Source organism: Triticum aestivum, chromosome 1B (assembly GCF_018294505.1).
Source record: "Triticum aestivum cultivar Chinese Spring chromosome 1B, IWGSC CS RefSeq v2.1, whole genome shotgun sequence".
NCBI classification, from domain to species: Eukaryota; Viridiplantae; Streptophyta; class Magnoliopsida; order Poales; family Poaceae; genus Triticum; species Triticum aestivum.
Window position 1 is genome coordinate 650,093,643 of NC_057795.1, and position 14,414 is coordinate 650,108,056.

A 14,414-nucleotide genomic window follows, 5' to 3' on the forward strand; every position below is an offset into this window, starting at 1 on the left:
ACAACGGTCAACAAATTATTTCGAGTTCATGCATGAGATGCATCCTAGAGTTCTTCAGTACTTCATTCTTCCTGAGTATTCGTTGAACAAAGAGAGAAGATCAGTTTTCTTCTTTCTTTTCAGTTAGTCTATGTCCATTCATTCAGCCATCAACTCTGCAGTTTCCATTTATGTGCTTTTTGTTGTCAGTCTTAGATCGAGGTGGTGACTGGTGAGGGTTATAGGAGTTTGTGGGTCTTGTCTGCCATGTATTTTTATTCATTTTTTACTAGAAAAAGTATTTTCATTCATTTCAAATTGCCACCGATTTCCAATTTGTCCCTCGGGGTTCAGTTATTCTACGGAAGACACATAGTTCAGTTATTCGACACTTTTGTGTTTCCATATGCCTAGTTCTTTGATAGTTCATTTGGGAGTCAGCTTTCCTTTCTTCATTTTCTCTATGACCTGGCTAAGCTATCAGTCAGTGAGCTAGAGTCTAGTTCTTAGTAGTCTTTCATTCCTCCCTTCTTAGGGTTTGGCGCAGCGGTTCTGACCACCATCAAGAACAACACTCTGAATGAACTGAATATGATGATTGTCTTCGACACCATCTAATTAAGTAGCAGATTGTTCTTGTCTGTGTGGGACGGTAATAGGCTTTTGCAAGGGCTGAGTGCAAACATTTGCTTAAAGGTCTAAGACGGGAAGGTAGAATTCGACATGAAACCGGATGGAAAACAGACTTTTTCCAGACTGAGCATTGACTGAAATTACAACAATACACGTGTCACAAACTGACTGGACATAAAAAACGACCTAAAACGAAATGGAAAAACACATAACTGATAACTAGACACTCCCAGGCCACTCTTTTCCTTGGCTCATCTGTTCAAGACTGCCTCTACTCAAGTAAGTTAAATATTCAAGCGTATAAGTGTCTGACAAACGAAAATAACAGAGTATCTTCCAAATTTTGTGCAGGAACAGAGGGACGGTTCAGCTAACGGCTTAGGCTAGTTTCACTGCCTAAAAATGACACGAAATCACGTACGCTTTCTTTGCGACACGAAATCACGTACTGTATTTATATGATGTAAATTCTTAGTTCTTAAGAACGAAAATTTTATATATTTAGAGAATCAACAATATAAAGTGGACAAAGAGGAAACACAACAAAAACAGTATATAATATTCTATTCTAGTACATCATGTTCTAGCAATGGTTCCTGGATCACTTGTACAGATCGTCTTCATCCTCATCAGCTGCCGAGGTGGTGTCAGCAGCAGCTTCTGCCGCCTGTGGCTGCGCCAGGAAGCGGAACTCCGTGCCGAACCCCCTAGACTGCTGCAGCGTCTGCGCGAAGGCCTGGTACTTCCTGATGTCGGCATCGCTCACGCTCCTCCTCGCGTACTTCATCGACTCCTCGAAGTGAGCCGCCTTAATCTCTGCCATCTCCTCATCTTTCTGCCCGCCGTCCACATCCAGGGTGTCTTTCTCCATCCTCTGCCTCTCCATGTCCTTTTCAATGTCCTCCCTGATGGCGTACTTGCACGCTCTCTGGCAGATCTCCGTGATGTCGGCACCGCTGAAGCCGGCGGTGAACCTTGCCAGCGCGCCGAGGTCAACGTCCTTGGCCACGGGAGACTTCCTGAGACAGGCCTTGAAGATCTGGTGCCGCGAGGCCTCGTCTGGCAAGGGGATGTAGATGAGCTGGTCCAGGCGGCCAGGACGGAGCAACGCCGAGTCAATTATGTCCGGCCTATTTGTGGCTCCGATGATGAAGACCGTCTTCTTGGCGTTCATGCCGTCCATCTCTGTGAGAAGCTGGTTCAGGACCCTGTCCGCCGCGCCGCCGGCGTCGCCCATCCTGCCGCCCCTCTGGGTTGCGATGGAGTCGAGCTCATCGAAGAACAGGACGCACGGCGCAGACTGACGCGCCTTGTCGAAGATCTCGCGCACGTTGGCCTCACTCTCGCCGAACCACATGGTGAGAAGCTCGGGCCCCTTGATGCTGATGAAGTTGGCCTGGCACTCGTTGGCGATCGCCTTCGCCAGCAAGGTCTTGCCGCATCCTGGTGGCCCGTAGAAGAGGACGCCCTTGGACGGCGACATGCCAAACTTCTCGAATTTCTCCGGGTGCTCGACCGGGTACTGGACGGTCTCTTGCAGCTCCCTCTTGACGCCGTCGAGGCCGCCAATATCGGTCCAGCTGACGTTGGGCACCTCCACAACGGTTTCACGAAGCGCAGACGGGTTCGTGCCGACGAGAGCCGTTTTAAGGTGGTCATTGGTGACGGCCATGGAGTTCAAGATCTCGGCATCAATGGTGTCGTCCTCTAAGTCGATCACGTCCATCTTCTCCCTGATGCACTGCAGCGCCGCCTCGGTGCAGAGCGCGGCCAAGTCGGCGCCCACGTAGCCATGTGTATCCTTGGCAATCAGCTCAAGGTTGACGTCCTCATCCAGCTTCATGTTCTTGGTGTGGATGCGGAGCACTTCGAGACGCCCGACCTCGTCCGGCACGCCGATGTCGATCTCACGATCAAACCTTCCGAATCGCCTCAAGGCAGGGTCGATGCTGTTGGGACGGTTCGTCGCGCCCATGACGATGACGTGCGCGCGGGCCTTCATGCCATCCATCAGTGTCAGCAGCTGGGAGACGATGCGCCTCTCGACCTCGCCGTGAGTCTTCTCCCTGTTCGGAGCAATGGAGTCGATCTCGTCGATGAAGATGATAGAGGGCGTGTTCTTCTCAGCCTCCTCGAAGGCCTTCCTCAGGTTGCTCTCGCTCTCTCCGGCCATCTTCGACATTATCTCTGGCCCGTTGATAAGGAAGAAGAAGGCCCCGGTCTCGTTGGCCACCGCACGGGCGATCAACGTCTTGCCGGACCCTGGAGGGCCGTACAGGAGGATGCCCTTGGGAGGCTTGACGCCAATGCTCTTGAAGATCTGCGGATGCCTAAGTGGCAGCTCGACGAGCTCCCTGATGAGAGTCAGCGGTTTCCCCATGCCACCCACGTCATCGTAGCCGACGTCGTCAAGCCTCTCCTCGTCCTCCCGCTTGACCGGCTCACCCTCGCAGAATATCTCCGTGTCGGGCGCCACGACACAGTAGTCCACCGCGGGGTCGATCTCCATGACCTTGAACTCGACGCTCCGCATGCCGCCGCGCACGAGGAAGAGGTCGCCCTTGTGGACCGGGCGGAAGGCGTCCACGAAGTAGGGCTTGAGGTAGGTGTCGAAGAGGTTGCCCGTGATGCCCTCGACGGTGTCGTCCAGAGGGAGGATGTGCACGCGCTTACCGAACTTGGCGTCGTGGCACAGGTGCACGGACACGACGTCGGCGATGCGCACGCGCAGGTTGGAGCGGGCTACCTTGTTGATCCTGAGCTTGTGCCCCTCGCAGGTGTCGTCGGCCAGTGCCATGCAGACCGTGTTGTGGCGACGTTTGCCCTTGAGCAGCACGATGTCGCCCTGGAATATGGAGAGCTTCTCCATTGTGGCCGGGTGGAGGTTGCACACGGAGTTGTCGTCGTTGGTGGCGGCCTCCTCCACCACCAGCCGGTTCGCCGCCTTCTTTGACGCCGCCGCGCTCACCATCGCCTTCAACTCTCGTTGATCGACTTGCTGCGTGGTCTCTCGTGTATTACTACTCTCGTTGGATGTTGTCGAGCGCTGATTTGCGTTGGTGTTGTGGTGAGGTGAGGTGGAGACGTGGGGGTTGCACCCTTTATTGAAGGCACGGCCGACTCCGGTTGGAAGGCCGTGATCGTTCGCGTCATACTCGTACTCTTTGCCCGTGGTCCGTGCCGTAATAGGACGCTAACTCTTTTCCTACTACCTTGGCACGATCGGGTCGAAAGAACCCTTCGAACTCGGAATATTTGCACCTGCCTGCGCTAACAATGGCGTGTCCGTGCTGGAGGAGACTGCGGTCGTTCGTGCGATACGAGACGGACAGCACCGAGCCGCTCAGTCGCCGGCTGTCGGGTGCCAAGGAGGAGGCGGTCTCCGACGGCGAGGCACTCGGGGGAGTCATCGAGCGCGTGGCGCCCCTCCAGCGCGCCCTCGAGTCGCGGTGCTGCAGCGTAACGTGGCCGTGGCACTGATGCACGAGGCCCAGCGGCACGCGGAGGAGGCCGAGGCTGCGGTCCGGCGAGCTTGCCGCGGCGGAAGTGCGCGAGAAGACGTAGCAGAGCGCGGCGACGGACGCGCGCACCAGGGAGCTCGAGAGGAGATGCTAGTGCTACGTGATGGCGAACAATGGGCGCTGGAGGCCGCCGCCGCGGAGACGCGGGAGAAGGAGGGGGAGCCATGCATGGGAGGGGCGTGCGCGTCAGGAAGCTCGTGGAGGAGATGCTACCTGATGAGCAATGGGTGGTAGACGTGAACGATTCGTCCTGAGCTTGCCATTGCGGCATCGACATGTTTCGATTTTTCTTCACACTAGATGACTCGTTGCGCCAATGACGCAAAGGCCGACAGCAAGCTAAGTATTTTAAGGGTGGTGATAGAAAAACTCAGACACAGATCTAAAAATAATGAGTACTTACTGCTTGTTAATGTCTCTGTTCATGATTACTGTTTCTCCGAACAGTTTGTGCTAGATGATAGTGCTATGTCCCTTGAGTGGAAGGTGGACGCTGCCAGGTAGCGCATGCCTCTTCCTTGCTTAGCATATTTGCTGTTGCTGGTGATTACTCGATGTTTGAAACAGAGAAAGTAGTAAAAACAGATAATTATAGATAAGGGGGCATTATGCATATTAATAGATCAATGAGGAGCAATAACAAAGGTTATATAGGTAAAAGCATAGGTGGTAGCTGTTCAAAAGCAACAGATAGCATTGTCGAAAAACAGAGGAAGGTTCCATCCTATTATATAGCTTGTTTATTAGTCCTTAGAATGCTAGATGATATTTAGATACGACTTCCGTTGCTGTCGATGGTTCATCTAAAGGCAATGCACGATGAGAACCAGGGCGCTGCTTTGTGGTGACCTTGAAACGAAAGGCACATATGTCTCTTTCATGGATTTTTGCAAGAGGGCAAAACTCAGACCAGTTGGTTGTTACGGTGGCTCTCTTGTCGGTTCCTAGCATGATGCGACAATTGGCGTGTAGAACACTGTTTGCAAGCCCGACCTTGAGCGTATCATAATCTGGGTCAATGTAATCTCTTAGTTTGCTTTCAGTGTAGTTGACCTGAAAATACTGATGAGAAAAAGGGAATTAATTGAATGGATTGGAGAGTGTCTTGTCACTCCTACACCGAGAAGGTTTAAATATGGATAGTGACAACATTTATTAGTAAATAATGGCAGGAATCAAAAGAAGGGTGCATAGCATGCTACATTCCTTCCTACGTGGAGTATAAGATGTAAATTGGTTGTTTCTGTATGTATGGTACTCTAGTGAAGGAGAACAATAGGAAGGAAGAAAACATGTATATCAGACTCTATGAATATTAGTTTCTAAAGTTAAATGTAGAAAGTTGATGAGAATTGTTGTGCTGGTGCTAATAGCAGTGTATGCAGTTTTTTCGTTATTTCACAATAAAGTCAATTTGGTGAATCAAAAGCATACTGCAGGTTGTACTTCTGATGATTAGTCAGGTAAGTAATTTAGTTGCGAGGCATAAGTAAAGATAATTTTTTTTTCAATGAAGTGGAAGGAAGGAGTTCACCATCCGTTGGCCTGGCTTTGTGAATGTTTTGTTGATGGTGCAGACATAGTATTTGATATCTGGTTTTTTGCGGCGGAACATGGCAAACAACTTGTTCACATGGTGCTGACAGAGCTTCACTTCATTGCTCCAGTGACAATACCTTTCAAGTTCTCCGCGGTATTGGATAGCAAGGGGTGGTCCTGAATTTAGTTTCCTTTTGGTAAGATCGAAATGAAGTAGCACATGTAAAAAGGCTGAATACTACTTATTGTTAGGAGATTAAGCATTCATCAAGAGAAAAGTAGAATTAAGCTTTAAACCTATGGTACGAAGAATATAGTAAGCAAGATAATATAAGAACAGGATAATAAGCATTGTAGCCTAGCATTGGCTCACCGCGAATGATATACTCCAGATGCTCATATTCTTCATCCTGCATAAGTATCGTGAGAATTGTTAGTGCAAAAAATCAGAAACTTGTTTGCTGGCAATAACAATTGTGGGCGCACAGTTGAATTATGCACTTTAAAAGAGAAGTAAAATGGCATTTAAAATAAAATGACCTAATATTTTTTATGATTCGCTATACTTCTCCGACGCCAATTTTCTGCCTTAGAATGGAAAAAAACATATATCAGGCCAATCAACTTAACTAACTTGCTTAGTCTTTTAAAGTTAGGCCGAGTCTTGTACCTACTGCCAGATGGAAAGACAAAGACATGAAGGCAGTGGTATTAGGTAGTCATTGCTGAATGTCCCATCATTATCAAACATGATTTCATCATTTAACTGTACTAAGTGTGCGTCAGTTAATATGGATCGAACGAAGTAGTACAATTTGTACTGTACTTCATTTGATGGCAGTCTATCATTTAATATGTCATTCATCTTCAAAGCCAACACCCACATCTCTTGGTCCATCATGGTGTAAGAGAACTGCCCTGGTTATCACTCATCAGAACGACCGTCCAAGGAACAGATCATCCAACATCAGTGACAAAATTGAGCAGGCTACAATAGAGGCAAGGGTAGGCTCTAAGGGCAACTCCAATGCTGACACCGACTTTTTCAGCTCTGTTTAGTCCCACAAGCCAAGTCTGTCTTGATTGCTCAAGACATGATTGTTTCAGCCAGTCGTCGTCATCATCGCCCCTCTTTTTGGTCCAAAAATGAGGTTGCCTCCGCACACCAAGCAACATGACCATGATACCCCATTACATGTGTGCACACATCCATCCATCAAGTTCAGGAGCTGCTCATACCTGGAGTTAACCGACCCCCCCCCCCCCCCCCCCCCCGGCGTGGACGGCACGTCAGACAAACACCTTACGGTTCCCAGCCAACGTCACACCCGAATCCAACGGACGGCGGTTGCTGGCGGCAGTGCGGAACTGACCTGGCGGCCAACCGGCCAGCGATCCGGCAACGAGAGCTCGCCTGATTCGGCTTAGGGTTTGGGTTCAGGGGTGTCAACATAATCGAACATAAAGCTCTATGTTTTCCTCGATGATTTTTTGAAAGAAAATACAATATGCCTTTATTTACCATTGATTGATCCGCTGACGCTACCCCATATGAATGGATCAATCTTGTGGATTAATGGTACTTTTATCTATTTTTTTACAGAGCAAGACGATGTGCCAGGAAAGCTAAAAGTGGTATTTCACAGAGAATAATAATGTAAAGACAATATCGGAGGGAGCTACTGGGTGGGACACTAAAAAACTAAAATATATACAGCATCTCTAGAAGGCGCTCTTGAGTACGGATTTGCAACAATCAATTCATTAATGAAAGGTTGAACCATCTAAAAGCATACGGAAAAATAAAACTAACATGTCCAGAGTTCCTTCGGTATGTGTGTGCTTGACAGCCTCATGTGTAGTCTTGCCCTTGCATAAATATGATTCCATCAATCAATAGCAGAACAGGATTGCTTCCTATAGCTGAATCAATCAGCCATTCCTTCAGGCTGGAGATTGCACCTTCCTTCAAAGTCGCACAAAGTAATGAATATAAGCATTTCAGTATATCAAAGAAATCTGGGGAAAAACTAACTGGGGTGACACACATCACCACTCATCTTCTTATTTTTACCTACAGGAATAAAATGTTGGTGTGGCATGCAACAAATAAGTAAACTGTTTCAATCAAGTGTAATACATTATAAGTACAATATCGTTTTCTTCAATGGAACTTTGGTAGCTACACCCAAGCTTTCACTTTCATGGAATGAATGACTACCTTTGATAGGATCAATTTCCAATGATCTTTCCAGCTTGCACGCCCCAAATATAAAGCATGATTGTTTGGTAGCTCCTTCTCAGGCAAGCAGCATACACCTAACACGGAGTGTATACATACCTTAAAATTAGAGCAGAAATTATAAAGGAGCAGTCTGTATAAACTTGGTATGGAGCTTCCTTTACTTGGTGTGTGGTGTGCTGCACCAGAACAATCAATCAGTTGATCTAGTAGCTAGCTTGTACGCGTGTTGGCCAAAGGCATGGTCAAGCAGAGCTAGCTTGTACGCGTGTTGGCCAAAGGCATGGTCAAGCAGCAAATCAAATTGGTGTATGAAAACTCATCTACTTAGGCAACTGATCTGATCTACTCAAGTCGGCATGTGGCGCACACCTAACAGATTTTATACGTATACATCAGAATTTCTAGCAGAGGCAAAGCTGCTGCCTTGTGACCATGAGGTCATGGGTTCAAGTCCTGGAAACAGCCTCTTACAGAAATATAGGGAAAAGCTGCGTACTATAGACCCAAAATGGTCGGACCCTTCCCTGGACCCTGCGCAAGCGGGAGCTACATGCACCGGGCTGCCCTTTTTTTTACATCAGAATTTCTAGCAGAAATAGTAATGGAGCGGTCCACATACAGTTTTGTTGCGAATCTTCCTTTCTTTTCTCGGCGTGGCAATCCCTGATGAAATTTGATGGAAATGGTGACCGGTTAATTAATGGTTTTGGCAAGCAAGGCTTGCACTCGTCTTCCAAGCATGTACATGACGCGAGAAAAAAGATGTGACATGAGAGCACCTTGGTCAGAGAGGGCGCCACCATGGTTGCAGCGGTGTTCACCTCCATGTCGTCAAGCGACAGTGAAGATTGGTGCAGGCATGAAGAGGAGGGTTGGGAGGGAGCGTCATTGGTCGAGGAGTCGACACCGGAGCGCAGCTATACCCCTCGAGGAGGCCGACCAAGCCCAGCTGGAACGAGGCCTAGGGTTTGCGAGCGACAGCCTCTGCAACACAAATGGAAAGAATAGAGGAAGAACAGCTCAGGCATAGAATGCATGAAAATATATTAGATAACCAATGGCAGTACATATAGTTAGAGTTGAAGTGTTACCTGCCAAATTTGTAATCTTGAATATAAAATTTTCAGAAGAAGAAATGGTAATGTGATTCAATTTTCAGAAGAAACATGGAGATCGCAAGGCTGGTTTGAAGAAACTAAGGCTCAATGATCCATGGAACTTCAATGATGGTGAAGAATCTAAACTGAAATAGCATACCAGACGCACAAACAATCACAAAGAGATCAATTGCCAACGTCATATATTTACCAGTAACCACAAATCATGAAATCCATGTCAGAGGACCAAAATTGTCACAAGGTAGGGAAATAATGCTCTTCACCAAAACCTTGCCATAACTTATTCCTCTTATGTCTTTCTCAGAGCCACACATTGCAAATTCAGAGAAATTTTAGAGAAATAAAAGAAAGCTTCATGAAAGGGAGGAGTGGGCAGGCATATGAGAAATGAGCGCTTGCAGGCATATTCTTACTCCGTGAGAATTGCCACCAAGCCCTTCGACACCTGGTCAATGACCATGACCGCCTGTTTAGAACACTGTGTCAGGTTCCTTTTCTCTAACCCCGTGACCTACCAGCATCCGACGCCACCGAATTCGACCACTGCGCACCAGAACACCAAAATTATAATCTGAGACGACATGACAGGAGACCAAAAAATGATTTCTAACACTCCAAAATAGAATCATGATAAGTAGTAAAGTACCTAATATATGTAATAATCCATCACTCCAAAATAAGATCATGAGAATTAGTTCACAGTAAAAGCTAGACCCTTTCAAACAAAAGACCATGTTCTGAACGAAAGGCCATCCCTTCATATCTTTGCATTGTCCCCTAAAAATAGAGAATGAGAGTCAATATAGATCAAAATATTGTCAATTCATTACCTACTAATCGGCAACATATGCTTATAATATTTGAGGCTCTAAAGCCAAAAAAAGGCGAGAGAACATCTTACACACACATGAAAAGAGGAACAAAAAGGACAGGAAAAGCAGCCAAAGTATACCTACAGCTTCAATCCAATGGTCTGATTGAGTTCCTGGCCAAATCCTTCATTCATCCTCATCTACCTTAGATAGCTACAACCAATGAAGAAGATCAATTGTCCTTTACAAGCTAAATCCAAAAACATTATCACAAGATGGAGCAACTTGTGGTTTGTGGCATCAACGCCGGTGAAGCACGAAGGAAGCAATGTCCATATCAACATGTTCAGTTAAAAGCACCAGACCTAATTATGCACATTATTTCCTTGAAGCATAACATATAGAGTTATTTTCTATAGTAAGCAAGGTCTCAAATATGCACCTCTCTTTTTGCATCTGTATCTACCACCTCTCGATCGACCATCAACCAAAATTGGTAAAAAAAAGATAGATTGAGCACATTGCACACCAAGAAACATAAACTAAAGCATGCATTGAGCAGAAAAATCAAAGAACAAGCGGGAAAGAGTTACCTGCTTCTTGGAATAGCAGTTGAGTACCATAATAAAGGACACCTCTGCAAACAAAAGAAATATGCACACACATCTGCATCTTCCCCGAGTAGTCTTTTCATTCGGGCATTTACACAAACATATATTGTGCACACTTGCAACCTCTCAATATGGGTCAAAAAAATGTTACAGATTAGGGGCGCTGCTAGGAGTAGATCATCCACATGGACATCCGTCATTGTCGTGAACTTCCCATGGTGACGGGCGGCCTAGCACATGGGAAAGGGATCTGGCAACACGTAGAGCAGTAAGATGCTTGTTGTTGCTGGGATGGACACGGGGGAGGAAGAGACGAGCGACGACGACCATGCACGGGGGTCAGAGGAGGAGAGAAGTGGAGGGGAGGAGGAGGCGGCATAGTGGCGCAGATCTTGGGGATCTCGGGGGCGTGCGGCGGGCGGAGAGAGAGAGAGAGAGAGGAGGGCGACGAGGAGGAGGAGGCGAGTGGGACGGGAGGCGGCGAGGGTTTCTCCACGGGAGTGGTTGCGATTTATACCCCTGCATGTAAAAAGATCAAAATGCCCTCGGCAGGGCACATAATTTACAGGCGGTGGCAGCAGTACTGTTCATCGCGAATTAGGGGCGACGTGGAGGGCTTGGTCCTGCCTAGCAGTTCTTGAGGGTTTATATGTTCAATGGCAGCAGTACTGTTCATCGCGAATTAGGGGCGACGTGGAGGGCTTGGTCCTGCCTAGCAGTTCTTGAGGGTTTATATGTTCAATGAGCTGTCTAGCATCTCTCATACGGATATTAGATCTGATTTTGAAGAGAGAATATCAGGTGGTTTTCAAAGTGCCGCCGGTCTTTGGGTGAAATAAGAGAAATGTTGGCTATCAATATAATTTCTGCAGCGACGTTGTGGAGTATCTGTAACAACTGAAATGGCACATCTGGTCTCTGGCATGCAGGTCATATGGTGGCCGGCGACCTTGCCGATTGGTGAAGAGATGGCGTTCTCTGTTGCCCGACAAGCAGGCTGAGCTACCTGGACCAGGGGAGAATATCCCAGCGCTCACCTGCTGGGCAAAAAACACATATTTGACCTGTGGACTAAAACAATTCAAAATTTGAACTGCTTTCAAAAATATTCACGCTGCCGACCCTTTCATGTGGCGCCCGACAGCCAGGCGCTGCACCCTACTATGCAGCGCCTTTGCCTTAGGCGTCACACCCCCGGCCAGCGTGGCAGCCCGGGGTCAGGCACGGCCCCACAACCAGCAGTGCACTACCTAACCACTAGGTGCCACACAGTGTAATGTGCAGCGCCTATCGCTTGGGCGCCACACATGTAATGTGCAGCGCCCGGCCCTTAGGCGCTACACCGTCTGTTTGTCACTTAGGCTGGCCCCACCCCCTCACCCCACCCACCCCCACCCCACACACCCCCACCCCACCCACAACCTGAAGCTAAGCGTCCCCCTCTCCCCTCTCTCAAATCCTTCTCAAATCTTGCAAATCTTGAGTATTTGTCCGTGGATTTTGAAGCTAACCCCTCCCTTAAGGTAATCTCCTTTGATCCCCTTTTTTCATCCGTAGGAATTGTCACATTTGCTCAAACACACATAACCCTAGTTTTGGCTTGGATTTGGAAATTTGTGTTGAAACATGTTATGTTTTTTTGCTAATTTGGTAGGGTTAGGCTTCATACTATGCTAGGGTTAGGGTTATGTGTGTTTTTATGTTGGGGTTAGGATTATGCTATTGTTAGGGTTGTGGTTATTGTTAAGTGGGGGTTAGGGTTATTGTTTCATATTTATGTTAGGGCTTATGTATTTTGTGCAAATATTCGGTTAAGTACTTACTTGGTATATGTGTTTTTTTATTATTGTTGGGATGGGAAGAACATGTGTTTATGTTCATCATGTGGATAAAGAGGCCTTTTTGAAGGGCAATGTTGAGTCGGACCCGGATGAGCTTCACATGGTGTTTGAGAGTAGTCCTAGCTATGCGGATGTCTTGGAACAAGTGAGGAAGGATTTGAATTGGATGGACCCAAGTGACGTTGCTGAGTTCGAGGGAAGTCATAATGTTGGTTTTGGAATGCACATTCGTTGGAAGACAATGCATGTGAACTCCGAGCAACATTGGGTTGCATACAAGGAGACGGTTGCCGAATCTCTAGACAAGGCTCTTGAGTTATTTGCCTCCAAGAAGGTTGAGTCTAGTTTGCATTTGGACTTGAACTGGAACCCCTCCCCGTTGGTTGATAGTACTCTCCCACCCATGAATCAAGATCAAATGAGTGAACCACATTTGACGCAACAAGTTTGGTCAACATTGAGCCCGATTTCAAACAACCAAAATGAAGCTTTTCAAGAGGATAATGATGAGTACGAGGAGGATGACAGCGAAGTTGATCTCCATGACAACAATGTGGGTGATCTCGACCAATATCATGTGCAAGAGATAATGGACCATTCCATCCCTTTTTCCCATTCATATGCATCAGACTCGGATGATGATGGTCCCGATGAAGAAGTTGATGAGGAGGGGTTCACGCCAAAGGAGGCCGAAGCATTTAAGAAGGTATTCCAGCGAGATGACAACGCACCATTGTTCAAGGATCTTAGTCTCACGGATGAAGCCGTTGTAGATGGTGGCAAATGTATATCTCTTGGAGCTAGGCCAAGTTCTCACCGTGATTTGGAAGATGGCAAGAACGGGATATTTCCCGGTTGTGAGTTTGATTCCTTCTTGGAATTGAAGATGTGGCTCGACAACTACTCGGTTACGCATTATCGTCCACATAGAATGGCCAACTCGGACGTCAATGTGTGTTACACGGTTAAATGTGAAGTGCCAAGATGTCCATGGATTGTGCGTGCAAGGCCATGGAAAGGAGGTTCCACTTGGCGCATAGTGAGTTGTCTACCAATTCACATGTGCCGGAACAAGAATGTGGATGGCGAGCTTGTGTACCAACAACACAAACAACTCACGTCCGAGTTCATCGCTTACAGGCTTTCCAACCAAATATCCACACTTCCAACAATGAGCACTAAGAGTGTCATTGACCTTGTGAAAGCCATCTTTCATTACAAGGTCAAGTACGGCAAGGCATGGAAGGCGAAGCAAGCCGCATTCAAGATGTTATATGGCAATTGGGAGGAATCATACAACCGGCTCCCTAGGTTGTTGTTAGCTAGGGCTGCCACAAACCCAAGCATGGTTTACGTGGTCGAGCCTCATGGGCACCAAACATTGATTCACAATGGGAGGATCGTCCGAGTATTTGGCCATGCATTTTGGGCCTTTGAGCAATGCGTGAGGGCTTTTGAGCATTGTCAGCCTGTCATCGCCATTGTTGGCACGTTCTTGACCGGACAATACAAGGGCATTATTTTGGTTGCAATAGCAAGTGATGCCAATAACTGGGTGTTGCCTTTGGCTTTCTCTTTGGTTGAGGTGGAGAACAATGATAACTAGGAGTGGTTCTTGCGTCAATTAAGAACAAGGGTATTACCCGCTGAAAGGGAAATTTGTGTCATATCGGATCGCCATCCAGGAATTCTAAACGCGGTGGTGGTTGACATTCCCGGTCATGAAAAGTTGCACCATCAATGGTGCATGAGGCACTTTTGTGCAAACTTTTATAGGGCATGTGGTATCAAGGAGTTGGCCGATGATCTTCAAGATTGTTGTCTCACTTTCTCCAATAGGCGGTTCACCAACTTGTACAATGCATTGCTCACACACAAGAAACTTGACCCCGGTGGTCTTAACTTACTCAATAGGAACATTGTAGAAAGGGATAAGTGGGCACGTGCTTTCAATGAAGATGGCCGGAGGTACGGTCAAATGACAAGCAACATGGCAAAATGCTTCAATAAGGTGCTCAAGGGTGTACGTGCATTTCCCGTGACGTCAATATTTAAATACACATTTAACAAGTTGAACTTGCACTTTTTAAATTTCTCAATGGAGATGGATAAGCA

At 47.3% G+C, this 14,414-nt stretch overlaps 1 protein-coding gene across 1 annotated transcript; it reads right to left on the reverse strand.

Moving 5' to 3' along the window:
* Positions 1–1,146: 1,146 nt before the first annotated feature.
* On the reverse strand, positions 1,147–3,698 carry LOC123098600 (cell division cycle protein 48 homolog). Its single transcript, XM_044520640.1, has one exon. It carries the CDS (start codon positions 3,581–3,583, stop codon positions 1,214–1,216), a length of 2,370 nt encoding a protein of 789 aa, XP_044376575.1. The 5' UTR covers positions 3,584–3,698; the 3' UTR covers positions 1,147–1,213.
* Positions 3,699–14,414: the final 10,716 nt, after the last annotated feature.